General features: G+C 34.9%; 1 protein-coding gene across 1 annotated transcript in view; it reads right to left on the reverse strand.

Annotated features, from left to right (window-relative positions):
* BRIP1 (BRCA1 interacting helicase 1) overlaps positions 1-16,505 on the reverse strand; it is a 70,135-nt gene that overhangs the window by 43,016 nt on the left and 10,614 nt on the right. The window contains exons 7-14 of the mRNA XM_042791726.1: positions 15,894-16,187; positions 15,206-15,427; positions 14,471-14,670; positions 10,906-11,038; positions 10,248-10,399; positions 9,529-9,700; positions 9,285-9,422; positions 8,710-8,871 (exon numbers count right to left, since the gene is read on the reverse strand). Of these exons, the coding sequence (XP_042647660.1) occupies positions 8,710-8,871; positions 9,285-9,422; positions 9,529-9,700; positions 10,248-10,399; positions 10,906-11,038; positions 14,471-14,670; positions 15,206-15,427; positions 15,894-16,187 (1,473 nt within the window). The remainder of the gene's footprint in view (positions 1-8,709; positions 8,872-9,284; positions 9,423-9,528; positions 9,701-10,247; positions 10,400-10,905; positions 11,039-14,470; positions 14,671-15,205; positions 15,428-15,893; positions 16,188-16,505) is intronic.

Here is a 16,505-nt window from a genome sequence, read left to right on the forward strand (position 1 = left end):
TCTACGTTTATTAGGTACAAATGTTGAAATGCATAGTTTTTGAGTCATTAGAATTTGGGTTTTTTTAGATCACATTTTCCCAAAATGATGCCCCATCAGACAGAAATCACTTTACTAAGGTTTTCATCAGAGTAAGGCAAAAGACACAGGTCTAGAATCTGGCAATAAGCCTTTCTTTTCAAAGAAAAAGAAAAAAGCACCCCAAAGGGTCACTTTGGTGTCATGAGCTCTATACTCAGCCCTCTGCAGTCACTGAAAAAACTCCAGTGACTTCCAGGGGGCATTGCACAGTCATCAGTGCCAGGAAAGAGACACAGAGTGCTTCTCACAGGTTGTTTAATTACTCTTCCACCACTTTGCTCTGCTTTTATTGTTAGGTATTTGCACATAATTTGAGATAGCAAGGATGACAGAATTCTATTCCCTGAAGTCTTTTCTTGTTTTTAGGGTTTCTTACATACTATAATAGCACCGTTGCAGCTGTTTGGCTCAAACAAATAAGGCTTCTGGAGTAAGAGAATGCCTCTCCCTTGAGAGCAGAAAGCAAATGTTGTGCAGAAAGTGAGTATCATTATTAATTTACAGTTATTTCATAACTTACCCCTGATATGTCAGCCTGTTCTGTTTAAAGGCCTTCTTTCTTTCCATCCCAATGAATGTGATGTTGGATATTGGCTACAGTTAAAACATCTAAAACTACATGACACGTTGAAACATTCTGTTTCCTGTATCATTTTAAAGCTGTAACAGTGTAAATTACATTCTCTGATGTAAAAATTATGCAGAAAGTTAATGTTTATATAATTTCAAAGAACAAACTTCTGTCATAAAACACACTTGGTGCGAACAGATCCATACATCTTGTAAATATTTACACACAGGAGTAAACGTCTTCCTCAAAGTACTCGTACAGCTGTCAAAAGCAATATCAAGGAGGATATTACTCTTGATAAAGCATTCATCCCTTCATATTGTACTTAAATACATCTAACAGAAAAATTTAAGCAATCTTATGGAACCCACCCAACATTACTAGATAATTCCTCACATAAGCACTCTGCAATCAGTGTGTCTGCACCATGCAGCAACCATCTGTGGTGCAAATAACTATTTTCCTATTCAATTTCAAATTCACCTTTTAACTGCACAAACCTAATGGTTTCCAATTTTTCCTCCACACATATTACAAGCAAAAAGACACTGTGGAATGTCTATCTCTTATCTGGATATTGTAATTTTACTGTCTCAAACTTCTTAAAGCAAGCTTTTCACTAGGGAGGAAATCAGTCAGCATCAGACCTAGTGGGGAAACCCTGCACTTGCTCAATGTCTATGGCTCTTACATAGTTCCAGATGTTCAGAACATTAATAATGCACTAACTCAAAACCTCTTTTTGAAACTTTAGAATGTGCAAATTGCATTAAAACCTCTTTGCCCTCATTAATGGTATTGTTACAATCCCAGTACTCTGGAAAATGTTTTTTGGCATTTGTTTAACTTTGTGATATTGCCATTTACTCATTTTAACAGCCAGTGCTCAAATCTTAATGCTTTTAATAGGCCTGGCTAAACAGACTAGCATCTTTTGTAAATTTATTGAAGTAATTTATTAAATAAGTAAAAGTTGTCTGAAGGCAGTGTTGTTTCTTTTTATTGATGGCAGAAAAAAATAGGTTTCTTATAAATTTACAAAACACTATTTCAGGAAAGCTTCAGAAATGAAAATATTCTGTTCTTTTTTCAGTGTTACAACCAATTCATTTTCTGCCACTCTGACACAGACTTCTTAAAAAAATTTCTACCAACCTTACACAAACCTCAGTAAGAAAAGGGGTCTGTCTTAAACTAGGAAGAGTCAGACATTCAGAATTAATACTGTATCCTTCCTTCAGCCCGTCATATACGGGGGTGGCACATTCATGTCCAGGCCAGGAGACAGTATATTCAGGGGCCCGGTCTCATATCCAACGCAGACGCGCTGCTGCGCAATAGCAGCAGAGTGCAATAGTCAGAGGTTAAACTGAGGTCCCTCCTGTTTATTCCAAATAAGTACCTAGACTGAACCTGAAGATTCTCAGTCTGAAACCAGTACACGTTAGATCTATTGCCGTGCTCTGCACTGCTCACAGAGTTGATAACACTGTTAAGGCCTGCTTGCCTAAACTTGTGTAATACTGCCAAGAATGGTTTGTCAACAGAATGGTAAACAGCACTTGTCTGCAACTTGAGTACAGCTTTGGTTGATACCTTAAACATGGAAAGGGAGTTAAGACAAACAGAGGTGTTCCAGTCCAAATGGATTTACTGTCACCCAATCCTGCCTGCTCTCACTGAGGAAGACACGATCAGCCAAGAGAACAGCAAAATGGGATGAGATTGTCAGAAGTTAAACTCTGAACTAGCAGCTCTTAAAATTATGAGATGCATTGGAACTCAAATATGAAATTCAGCATTTATTCTCTGCAAGTGACAAAAGTTACTACATACTTATCATTATAACCTTACCCCAAAATTCTCAAGAGAAACTGCAAATGCAACGCAGCATTAACTGGTCTGAACCTACATGTTAATAGTTCCACCTTCCTAACATAGTGCATGGCAATGCCAATTTATGATGAAAGGTATTTGTTCATTAGTAGTAGGATTAAGACTACCAGATGTATTCAAGATTGGATATTAAAATAGTTTGGTCTCAGATTTGTTGCACACAAAACTCATAACATACTCACTTGCATAGAAAAGTAACAACTAACTGTTGTTAGAGTTGACTGTATTGCAAATATTTACTCTTATGTTTAAACCTCAAGTTCAACAGCATCTGTGTTAAAGTGACCTAAAAATTTTTTTCTCGTGGTTTTGGTTGCTTTTAAATTATACCCTTAGTTGCAAAAGCGCTACTTCAATAATGGAGCAATGCTTTCAATTAGCCTTGTGATTCTTGTTTCCTCTTCTACTTTGTCTGTTCTGTTGTTCCTTTCCTCAATTCTAGCTCCCAATGAAGAGCTGGTAAAGAAAAAAAGAACTCAAAACCACCCCTTAATATAGGATGTATGAGAATCTTCTTTAGGATATACCAACTAACCCTACCAGAAATAAGTCAGTCTGAAAAAAAGGTCATCAACAAGAAAAGTACTCTAGGAAACAAATGACTTAGACCACTTTGTTCCAATACAGTATTTGTTAGTTACTCTCCAACAAGCCTTGGAATCATTGCAGTACACAGCAAAAGCTCTGGACAGTTCAACCATTTTCAGTAGAAATTTTCTTTGTAAGAAAGTCTTGCTACTTTTTCATTATTCTCCACTAAATTCTCCTAAAAAAATTAACTTGCTGGAAGTTATACAGACAAAAAGAATCAATGTTAATTGATTCATTATTTAAGAAACACTTAAATTCCACATTTATTTTCTTTTCTATTTACATTATCTTCATTACTTTTGTAATTAGCTACTCATTAGAGGTAAAATTCATATAGCAGCATAGCTGTAAACCTCAAACAACCGACACCTGCCTTCTAAAACAGTAACACAACTGGTATGAAAAAAAAGCGTCTCTTTTACAGACACGTGGATACAAATATTTCATTGACAGTATAGCAAATAATTTTTAAAATGTAGATTTAGATCATTCATCTACTTCTAAGAGGTTCATGAGACAGACAACAAAGGAGTTACTATTTCTTTATTTTAAGACTAGTATTTCTTGAAATTGTCTTAATTTTTCCCAGACATTTCCCTCTACAAAACTATTTGATACAGTATAATGCAAAATACACAGCAACACAGTGCAACTACTAAGGAAAACTGCTGTTTGACCTCAAAAGTTAAAGCTTTGAAATGGAAAGCAGATACAAAAGAAATATGATTAATCTGGATCAATGGAGAACACTACATCTTAAAGATATAGGAGAAAAAGAAAAAAGTAGCAAATAAATCTTGGATTCACAAGTGAAGAATACTTATCAGTTCATAAGTTTTCCTGTTGAGAACAGTCATTTAAACCCTTTTGAGCAACTATGCTATTTTCAAAATTTTACTTTCCAAGTTATGGCTCAACAATTAGCAGATACAAATTAACAAACAAAGCCTCACAGAAAAAAAAAAAAAAAAAAAAAAAAAACAACAAAAAAACCCAAACAAACAAACAAAACAAAACAGAAAAAAAACCCACCAACATTAACATTATTGTTCAAAGCTTATTTTGTAAAAAAGCTACTAAAGAAAGGTCAGTTAATTCATCATGATGGATTATCACTAAAATTTATAAGCATTAGCATTTTTCTCCTTGCTGGATACCTTGACTTTGATATGACACATATTGAATGAATCATCTGAGATGCAGGCACCAGGCAAGATATATCTTAATGCAGACAGGTCGGCAACATGAACCCTAATGGTCCTTATCTTAATCTTGTTTAAAAGCATCTTAGATTTCTGAGTAATCTTTTCACCTTCTGATATTCTCTTTTATAGAGTGCTTTTGCTGGAGTTGCTACTGATTTTCACATAAATGCATTTTTGTTGCATAGTATCACCAGTTTTAGTAGCCCTAGAAACGATCTAGGTTTGCAATTAGTAAATGTTAAGATCGAGCTTTTTTAAAAAATTCAGTGTGCCACAACTCAGATAATGACAATAAAAATTTGCATGTTATTGTAGACTATCCCATTCATGAAACATGGCATCATAGCTGTTCCTAACATCAACAGACACCTATCAAATGTGGAGATGTGTGTCTGATGCACTGTTTCCCTCTGATCTTTACATTTTTCTCCATTGCAGTATTAATCTCGGATATTTGCCATACATATATTTTAAACAGTCACTCTTCAATGAAAAATCTGTTTCTTCATATACCTGATTAAGATAAAGGGAAGTTTCTGTACTATTGTTTTTTTCATATTCACATTCTATCTAGTAATTCCAAATTACACAGAGGAAAGAAGGTGGCAGACTTTTCCCACAAAACTGCACTGAGCTCTGCTGCAGCTGCTTTGATTAATAAAACTAAAAAAACAAAAAAAAAAAAAACAAAACAGAACAAAAACAACAGGAGATGGAGGGGCACAAAGGAAGACAACAGGTGAATTTTTAATTCAGGTATTTTTTTCCAGTTCCAGCAGTTCATACATTAAGTAAAAAGGTCTTTGGAAAGTACCTTCTCAGCCTGACAAAGCATTTTCTTAAACTGATCATTAGGAAAGGATGCAGGCTTACAATATTGTGGACTTTAAATTCCTAACAAAACAGCTGAATAACATTCTATAGATTATGAAGATCTTGTAAGGGGCACTCCAGAGCAAAACATAGACAAATGACTACTACTTCTTCCTGGCAATAGACAGCTTCTTCAAAGAAATCTAGAATCTCCTAGGAAATAATCTACATGAAGAAATGCTATCAGGGAAAAATGCAAGCCAGTAATGGATGCTTTTTGCATGTATTAGGACTGGAAAGAGTATGTGACTGAAATGCTAGCTCCTACAGCAACGTACGCTGGTGACATTTATAACATTCAACTCAGATGTTCTATAAGCAGCATCCAGTTTTCTCATTTTATGATTAGGTTAATGTGGTGACATTTAGAAATTTTACTTGCCCTCTATTTATTTGCACATGGAAACTTTCTAGTAGGTTGGCATCTTCTAGGCAAGTATGAGATATTTTTTCTATCACACACTTCAGAAGTCTGAGACAAATCACTACATTTCTGACAGAAATTGTTTCTTCAGCTCTAACATGAATACAGGGATCATCACTTTCACCAAGTATTGGTAGATTACTACTTTAATGTATACAAAGCAACCTCAAATTCCAGACAAAATATAGAGAAATAAATATTACTCATAAAAGCCCCTTAAATTCCAGACTGGGAAGTTCAAATGGTATTATTCATTCTATTTCTGCCATAAATTTATTTTATTTCTGACATCATGTAACGAACTTCTGAATAACAGGACAGGCAGTAAGAGAGCACTGCTTGGGTGCTAGATCTAGGGTCCCAACATTGTTCACCACAAACTGTGTCAGGCAAGGTGTCAACTTCTGCTTCCTGAGGCACATGTTAGACCTGCCATTCTTCTATTCCCATAGACTGAGGTCAAAACACATTGAGTTACCATTCTTACAACAAAAAAGAACGTATACCTGTATTTTATTGAAGTGAGCAAAAGTCTATGAAATTCAACGTGAACAGGAATGAAGGTGCAGTAAGAGGCTATTCTGTCTCCAGCACTCTCCTTATTTATAAACAAGGAAAGTAACATACAATTTACTACCTGAATTAAAATAATAATGGGCTTTCAAAAAAAACAAAATTAACTTTATTCATAAAGCAAAATAATTAGTGATAATTGTCAAAGAGGTTTTCAGGCAAACAGGTAAAAATGTGCAGCATGAGTGCTGAAAGTGAGTACTAAAACAGAGTCATCCAAGAAGCAGGGCTTCTGTTGGAGGGACAGAGCCAAGGACATCATTGCTGAGCCACAAGTTCTTAATGCTAAAAGAAAATGATGCACTGAGAAATCCATCTGTAAAACTGAAATCCAACGTACAGGGATTTCAAGCTCCTTCAAATTTCCTGGATAGATGGTACTCAAAATTCAGAGTATTGCCCTCAGCCTTCCAGACATTTAAAAAGACTTTATTTTACACTTATTCCAAAGTTGAAACTCCAATTCATAAAACAGATTGAATCCTCAAAAAGTCTGCCTAACTCATCACAGTTAATTTAGCAAGGTACGTGACCATGTATATTAATCAGATCTTGATAGCCTTGAACAATTTCTTTAAAAGCTGCAGTTTTTTAAAGAGATGTAGCAATTTCCCCATGAAAATCAGTTTTGAAATGCAAATGTGCAGGTAAGCAATAGTCCGTATAAGGATGAAAGAAAAATAACTTGTTTCATTATTTAGTAATATGCTTATGCTTACATTATTCTGTGTTTTCAACATATTAATCTCAGACTTAAAGGCAACCCAACCCAGAACAAAAGAAGTAGAATGAAAAAGGGCATCCGTAGAAAAATATTGGCAATGTGATTTTAAAATATCATCCTTCAGTGGTCTGCAATTTATATTTATCAATACTTTGACTAGGATCATGGAAGTGTTCCCACAAAGGAAAAAAAAAAAAAAAAACAAACACTCAACGTGTTTAGCTAGTTGACCTTTCAGTAAAACATAAGGGCAGTGAGAGGGGGAAGGGTACCACAGCTGTCCAGCAATCTCTTTCCTTCTTTATTAAATGTCATTACAAAGTCTCTCTGTACTTTCAATTCAGATTACTATTCTCATAAAAACTTTCATAGATATTTGTCAGGTCTGTATACATAAGATCAGCTATCACATACTGTTCAATATCATACACTTTAGTAAAAGAATAGTGAGGATACTGAAAACTGAAATATGCTCCCATTTAAATTCTTAAATAAATTGAATGCAAAATTTCTTTTCAGATCATGAATTTTGTATATAAGTGCATAGTTTTGTGAGCTAGGTTAAATAAATTTATAGCCAGTAATCTGCTTTTTTCAGTGACTGTACATTACCTGGTCCAATGTGGTCACCTAATGGTTACTGTCAGTAATTGCACTGATGACTGCAAATCTTTATAGACACCCAGGAAAGTAAAAACCCCTGCTTTGCCACCTCTTCAGTTACATAATAAAACTAACACGAAAGTTTTGTAAAAAAGAATAAATAATTTTTACTTTTTTTTTTTTTTTTTTTTTTTTTAATATTCTCTGTTAAGGAACCTTAGAGTGGTGGGAAATGGTCTGAAACCTTTATTTCCATTATGCTGGGGTTTTTGTTCACTTGGTAGGGTTTTTTGTGGTTTTATTTTTTGGAGAAGTTTATGTTCTGTTTGTTGAGAGAATTTTTAAAAATCATAAATGATGATTTAAAATGAAAGAAGTCACACTCTTGCAAGCATTACAAGAAAAATGGGCATGAATTACAGAATTATATTGTAGGTTTATATTCCTGTTACTCAGAGCTGACCATAAATAACAGTAAGAACTAATAGAGAAGAAAGCAGAACTACTGTGAGGTACAGATTAACCATAATTAGATATCTGTTGTCACTGAAATTAGATATTGCATAGTATGAAATTGAGAAATCTGATTCCTTCCAGACAATGCCAGTGAGCAATTTCCCTGACTCAAGAAAAATATACCAGAATCTCTACTAATGCAGTGAAATGGAACAAGAAACAAGGAAAGGATAAATTAACTGGATGAATACTGCATTCAAATAGCATACAAAGAACATGCAAAGGCATTCTTGCTGCCGAGTTCTACACATAAAGTTTCCTTTCATGGTGTGTGCTTACGTGGAAGAGATTTTTTAATTTTTATTTTTTTTTAATAATTTCAAAACATTCAGGGAAACAATTTAAGAAAAAACTGCAGATCAGTCTTGCTTTTTTTTTTTTTGGTAAAACTAATTGAAACAATTATACTCATTAACTAAGATACAGACATCTGTTGAAAACAAGCACGAACATGTTTTTTCATGAAAACAAGCTTGTATGCCAGCCAATATAAGATCTAAGAAATTATAATACAATCACAGTGTGTTATTACAATATATTTATTTTATAAACATTTATATATGTTGATGCATAAAGCAATACATGACACAGAATATTTTAAAGTAAAGTGTGTGTGGTTTCAGAGGAAGAATATGAATTAAGATTTCCTTACCTTATAGGAGGGCAAAAAGCATAAAATTCCTTGGCCAACTGTTTGACACACTGAAAGCAGAAGTGCTCCCACCTCATCTTGGAACTCAAAGGTCTCTGCATGCTGGAACGTGGCACACAACTTCCGACCGTTAGGGCCTGCTCCAATGGTGCCAACCCAAACCTGGTGTGTTCCACATTAAAAAGGTTAATTCTAAAATATGCGACACAAACAGTATTAAATCACGTTAGATTAAATAATGAAATTTTAAGTGTGAGGGAAAATATTGAGATATTTCTAAACAAATTAATTCCAGTACTTGAAAAGAGAAGAGAAAGTGTAATAACAGATATAAGATGGCTGTTACCAAAACAGCATGACTTCAACTTTTGCAGGGGATTATGTGTCTAAAAATTGCCCATTTTTTCATTTGAAAATGTACTTTAAAATTGCATTAATCCAAGCAGTAGTCTGTTCTGTACATTTCCTTCTACTTACAGAATGGGTTTGTCAAAATTTTTATTTGCAAGTTACTGTATCTTTTACAGCCACCAGCATTACACCTCAGGAGAGGGAACAACGATAGAAAAGTTTACCTGTGAGTTCCGAATAACATGATTTGCCTCCAACTGAATGGAAAACTTCACGCCAAGCTCTGAAGAAAATGAATCCATGGGAGAGAGTGTACCAGATGTCAGAACAATTGTTCTAACATCACTTAAGTCTGAAAAAGCCTAGGTTGGAAAAGAAGGAATTAGAAAATCGATATAATCACTTCAAGATCTTACAAGTATTTATCACTCAAACAACTTAAGGCCTTCTACTTCACACTCAGCTTACCACAGCAGGATTCAAGCACCAGAAGTTAAGCATGTGGACTAAGGTTTTCTGCCTCAAGCTCCTTTTATGCTTGGGCCGTGTAAAAAAGGCACTAGTATCTGGAACATCAAGTTGGTTTTCATTCATCCAAGCATAAGTTTGTTGTAGAGCAACTCTGTAGTCATCTGCATACCTATATGCAGATACAGAAATATCAATAAAAACTATAATTAATCATTCAAACTGTAACCATTAAGTTCATACAAAGCAAAGACAGTGTTGCTACAATACACTGAAAATTCAAGTATAAAAAAATTATTTCATACTTTCTGAAAAAACACTGAAACTTTATAATTATCAGTATTTTCAAATAAGGCACAGATCATAAATTTTTAGAAACTGCTGGCATTAGTAATCAAGATATCAAGACAGTCAAATGATAAGTGTTATGTAGAAAAACAAAACCCACAAATATTTAACTTGGCAACACATCAAGAAAATTTACACCTAACCTTTAAATAAATTTCTTCAATATTTGATTTCATTTATAAATTAAAAAAAAAAAAAGATAGTATTTAAATTCTCCCCACATAAATGGATTTTTCCAAAGGTTTCTGAAAAGTTAGTTTTGCTCAGAAGCCAGACACCGTAACAGAGGTGTGCACAAATGAAAGAGGCAGTTTAGCAAAGCACCTGAATTAAACACCGCCACACAGCTCAGGCTATATATTTGCACTGACCTGCTATTATCTTTAAAAAGACATAAAAGAACCATGAATAACCCTTTCAGCACAATCTGAGTGGCAGGGCTCACAATCGGTATCTCAATAAGTTCCTCTCTACCGAGCACCGATATTTTTTCTTCCTTTTCCAGGACAGTAGCAAGATGTTTCTAGAAGAGGCAAACAAATTCCACATTAACAACATTCTAGATATAATCTCAAAACCAAAGCTAATACAGATACAAGATTATCAGCACACTGTTTTAAAAGTTCACTTAAGATACCTATAAAGTCAGACTGAAGACAGAATTGGAAAGGAAAAGTAACAATGCTTTTAACATATCTGACTTCCACAGAAAGGAAGGACTTGAAAATAGGGTAAATATATTTCAACAGTCAATAAAAATGCAGATGAATAGAACAGACAAAACTATCACTGACTCAATGGTTCAGTTTAAATAATTGCACATGATCAATTATATCCTTTAAAACACTGATTCTCCACAAATTCCAGTAGCTCAAGTGGATTACTCCTGGTTCGCATCAGGTATCATTTTCAGACAGCTTTTCAGTACGGCAGTAAATTAAAAAATCTGTTAGCACTTAAGTACATTTGAAAATGTTTAACATCATCAATATTATGCACTCTGGTACTCATTTATATAGCATATATTACCTGTAAAATGGGAAAAGTAATACCAGTTATTCCCATTTTGTGTAAAATGGTCACCATTTCTTTTCCACTCCAAACCTTACAGGAAGTTTCATACCCTCTTTCTACTAGTAGACTAGAGCTCTCCTGTATCCAGCTGTAAAAAAGAGAGAAATCAGAAATAATTTCAGTATTAATTTTATAAATTTAGAGCTACTTTGCACATACAAACCAAACCTCAAAAATTGCACCAGACTTCTATGACGATGATAAATATTTTACTACATCTAAGTACAGAGATTCTGGTTTTCCTTATGTCAGGTTTTCACTGCTGAGCTAACTTATACGGAACTGCTCTTGATGCAGTTCATTGAAGTGAGAAGGAAATTTGTCCCTCTACGTTTATATTTTAGCATCATATAATATCTTTACAATAAAGAAAAAGGATTAAAATGGAATCTGCTCTTATGATATGATGTCAGGCTCATTTAAGAAAGATTTCTGCCATACTTTTAAAGCCACTCATTACTACTCTAACTGATGAGAGCTGGTTTATGATCCCTGTCAATCACAGACTTTCCCATTAAGAACAAATCTCGAGGCACAGAATGAGTACTTTTAATATTTATACACAGTAAGGAAAGGTATGGCAATATAAGGAACATATTTTAACCTACCTACAGGTATTTGTAACTGCTACAATTTTAAAATTAAGCAGAATTATAATTGTACTGACAGTGTAAAGTGTGATAGGATTTTCTAAAAGCATGATCTAAACATGCAGGCCACCTAATTTTGGCAGAGCTAAAATTTTAGCTAACTGAATGTGTCCTTCAACATCCCTGCAGTATCACGAGACCTTCCCTCTGTCTAGAAAAGCAGGCAGGCTTCCCCCTTCCCAGGAAATGCCAAAGCTGTCTGTTCCATCAACCAGCAGGAGGTATCAGAAAGACAGCTGTCATTTCTATAACAGCTCAAAATATGTATCTGTAAAATCAGTTAATCATTATCAACTAAAGCAACAAGGCTTAGTGACTGTTTCGGTTCCAGATTTCCTGTCCTATCACTGCAAATAATCTGATCAATGGAACAATTAAAAAAACCCTCTCCTTTTGCCAGGTTAAATGCAAACAAAACCCCATAAACTCTACCATAACAATCGCGTCTTTGGCTTTATCTTCTAAGGAATGATGATCACTAACACTGGCAGAACTTCACCAGTGTAGTACTCTGCCCCATTTCCTCAAATGTAAAAGACCTGGAACTAAAATTAGGAAAAGGCCACTATGACAGAAGTGAAACAGATTTACAATGGATAAAACATTTCAGTAAACATAAACTTCTGTTTCGCCATTATAAACTTCAAACACCATCACATGCATCTGAAATGGTTTTGTTACAAATGCAAATACAAACTTAACACAACCGTCTTCCTAACACTAAAACACCATGAAAAAAGCAAATCCTAGAATAAAGTCCATCCAATTAAATCTAATGTTAAAGCATTTACTTGAAATACTTGCTAATTTATTTTTAGAGAAAAGCAGTAAGCATAAATAAAATTAGCTTGATTCCCAGAAAGATATGTATGGTTTTGAAGTGAAAATTGGTTTGTGCAACATTTAAAGGAAGAGATTTAATGAATGTTACAAACATGCCTTCAATTCAAGAAATCATATTTGCTCCTTCCCTCCCTACCAGAAAATCCCATTGTTGATACAGTTTACACTGTTGAGCAAAGTAATTTGTCCTGGAAGATCTGCATCTCACCAGAAGAGCTTGCCAGTATACCTCTATTGGTATATCTTCAAATTCCTCAGAAAGGTCATTTTAGCACCTCTGTGGCACTAAGCCCATGCTTAAGTGCTTTCTGGAATGAGGGCCCAGGATCTTTATAACTGAAATAGCATTTTTCTAATTACCCATGCATTTGGCAAAGTCACATCACTATGCAACAGCATTTTACCAGTTACTGGCTATTTACACCCAGTCTTCTGCTTTCCAACAACTGCTTTTCATGCTGTTGGCAGATTTGCCAAGATGATCAACCTTAGTTTTTCTGAAAAGGTTAAAAAGCTTCAGGCAATCAAATCTCCAGCCATGCTATTCTCATCTTTTACTAAAATTTAACATTTGAAATATCCAAGGTAGGAGAATTAGCTTCTACAAAAAAGGAAAACAAAAGTCACTTGTCTCTGTGACACATAAACATTAACTCTCAGAATAGAGAAAGGATAGGAAAAATGGTGAACTACTTGCTGAAGTATACTCCAAAGTCTATTTCACCAACCACTAATGCAACAAAATGACTATTTGACATGCACTGAATCAGAGTTAACTTCAAAGCCACTTGTATCATTATTCACTTTTATTCTGCTGACTTTTTTGTTCAAGGTTTCATTAGCAGTGCATTTCCAAACTCTTGCCGTCCCTGGATCCCTCAGAAGAAAGGTTAAAAAATTAAGGGCTGCGAAGCGAATTCCAAATTCTCTAGTGGTGCCAGACTCTTCTGACATCATTTCAACTTTCTCATGATCCCACTCCATGCAAAATACTTTTGCTCTTGACCCCTTGTTTCTTTCCCTCCTTCCTGAGCATCTGCTTCTGTCCATTTGCTTCTGTTCCATCCCCTCTCATGATTTTCAACCTCTGCTCAGGTCCTCCCCTTCCAATTCTGTCTCCATAGTTTTTGGGTTTTACCTTCTTTTTCACTTACTATCTTTTCCTCTGTGGGTACACAGGCAGAAAGAAGCAGAGAAAAGAAGAATATTTTGTATTTTTTCATCTTTTTTCTGCCTTACTGATCAACTCTTGCTTTCAAAACCACTCAATCATCCATATTTCTCTATTCACTGAACTTCACAACCCTTGTGTTCCAACAAGGCAAGTACTAAGAGAGTCGGCACATCCTTGATTTCAATTTCAGCACAAAAGCAAATCATCAAAACCATGTTCTACTGGCATAATGCAGGGGAAAAGAATGATCAACAATTCTCTGTGGACAACTTTTGCCTGAGAATAATCAGAAATTCAGAATGTGCATGTACCCCAATTTTTCTAGACTCTTATCTCTTTACTCAAGTTCGAGGTGTTTCACAGGGGAGAAAAAAAGGGCATGACTGATATATTCACTTTCAACTACGAAGTATCTGTTCCAAATAGATTGCAGTCTGATTCCAATAACAGATTCCAACCCGTTCCAAACACTTCCTGTCCAAGGCTCTGAAAGCATTTTATAAATGTGAACTAATTAATGCTTTGACAAAATAATGTTATTCCTGTTTGCCAAATAAGCAGAAGCAAGTGAGAGACAAAAATTATTTATTTTAGGTAAAATTTCCGCACTGAACTTCATAAAGTAGGGCAGTTAGCCCCATAAAGATAGCACATCATTCAAGATCATAACATACTTTTCAAAACAGAATTTCAATGCTTCCCTTTGAGCAAGATGAGTATTTTAAAATAGATCAGATCCCTCTGGATTCCTCAAATGAATAAAAATCAGGTGACTGCATAGTTTGAGGCATTCCTCTGTTGCATTTTATCAGTAAATTGCATTAGCAAAAGGAACTAATAAGAGTTGCCTTACTTTGTCAAAGAGCAGCACACAGCCCGTAGGGGCTCGTGATCCTTCTGTCTGATGTTGTTATTGACCATGAAATCGAGCTCTTCTCGAGCAGCTCTTAGTTGACTTTCTGTAACACCATAGCTCACTGACTCCCGAGCACAGTCCTCAATATTATGGGCTTCGTCTAAAATGACTACTTGGCCTTTTAGGTTAATTTCCATCTAAAAAAGGAAAATTATTATCTAGTAAAACAGAGTGAAAGACATTAACAAGAAACAGCAACTAACTGGATCCTGTAACAGGATCCTGTTAAAAACCACCATGGTGCAAGCAACAAAGTTTTCAGCTTTTTGATCTAATTTCTGTAACCCAGAAAATAACTGGGGGGTGGGGGGGAAGAGGAACACACACATGCAAAGCCTTATCTCAGCCTAGATGAATATAATCTGAAACTACTACACTCTCCATAAACAAAGCAATTGAGAAGTTTGCATACGTTTCTCTTCCACTGATTGAAAAATACATGTGACTGATCAACTAGAGTATGAGACTAGTGGAAACATTACTCTGAATACAGAAATATTTATTTTGAATAACAAAAAGAGAGAGGAAAAATTATTTAACCCAGGAGTTATTTTGTAGATAGTGTTTTGGACATAAATCGGATTTCAGTTGACTGCAGCCACTGAACATACTATGTTTTCAACTTCTCTTTAACTTCAGTTATTGCAATCTCTTTCTTACAAATATACTTACACTCTCCCGTATCTGTGGGTCGAGGAGATAGTTGTACGGACAAAATACAATATCTGCGCCCACCATGAGTTCTCTGGCTGCAAAATATGCACAGGCACGAAGCTTCTTTCCCAAGCTCACTAGATCTTCAATGTCCCAAGCCTGATACATCCTATGTGCAGACTGCAGGGCATGGTGTTCACTGAGTTTATGAACACCATGATAGTAAAGACAGGACTTGCCCTAAAAGCAAATAAGTGCAGATAGTGGTTACAAAAAAATAATGAAAAATGCGTAAGCTTAAATCCTCCAAGTTGTTACATGCATTTGTCTTTATTTCCTGGAAACATTTTTAACAGCTACTTTTTATGTCAGGCAATAATGAAAAACACATCGTGTCAGAAAAAAAACAGGCAAAACAGGACACTTCTTTCTTTTTCATCTATAAAACCAAAGACAATTTAAGTCTTACTAAGAATGATAACATAGCAGTCATAAATATTATTCCTATCATCATAAAATTTTTCAGTATTGATACTGTGTATCAACATCTTCTAACAATTAATATTTATTTTAAACCAAATTACCAGGAGGTATTTAACCAACACAGTACACAGAAGTAAAAAACGTTACTCATTCCAACTGTTCAACCACCTTTCACTTTAATATGTCTAAATGAATGCTCATTTTCTGAAACAAAATTACTCACATGTTTTCCATCCAGCAATTCTACACACATTTCATTCCTGTTACTACCACTATTAGATACCACTGGATGAATACAGGTATAATCCCGGCTAGAAAGAATTGTCATAGGGACACTGGAATACGCTGTTCTCTTCAACTCTCTGGTAATCTGAGATATTTGCTTGTGTGTTCGTGTTCCAAAAAATATTTTGGGGATGAACGACCGATCTCCATTTTCCTTCTTCTTTGTGTTACTAGTATCTTTGTTAGTTTCTTTTCCAGAAGAACAGGAACATTCAGTGCAAGGGCCAGAAGACTGCAATCCAAGACAAAGAAAAAAAAAAAAAAATAACAAAATCCCACTGTAAAATGAACATGCTAAATCTGCTTACAGTCTAATTAGAAAATGCCCTCTAGGATAGTTGAAGATAGCCTGTTCAGTCACCAGGTTGGCCTATCAAACTGTAAAAAGTTTAAAAATATTAAAGCAGACACACCATGTCCTCGTGTCTGAATATATTTAAAAAGTTCCAGAAATCACTACTTCGTCATAACCCAGTTGTAAAAAGAGTTGTTATCCAGCAGAATATTTACACATAATGCAAATAAACTTCTCCCCTTTAAGCTTCAGCGT

The sequence above is a fragment of the Tyto alba genome, unplaced genomic scaffold (assembly GCF_018691265.1).
Source record: "Tyto alba isolate M040663 unplaced genomic scaffold, T.alba_DEE_v4.0 Super-Scaffold_19, whole genome shotgun sequence".
NCBI lineage: Eukaryota > Metazoa > Chordata > Aves > Strigiformes > Tytonidae > Tyto > Tyto alba.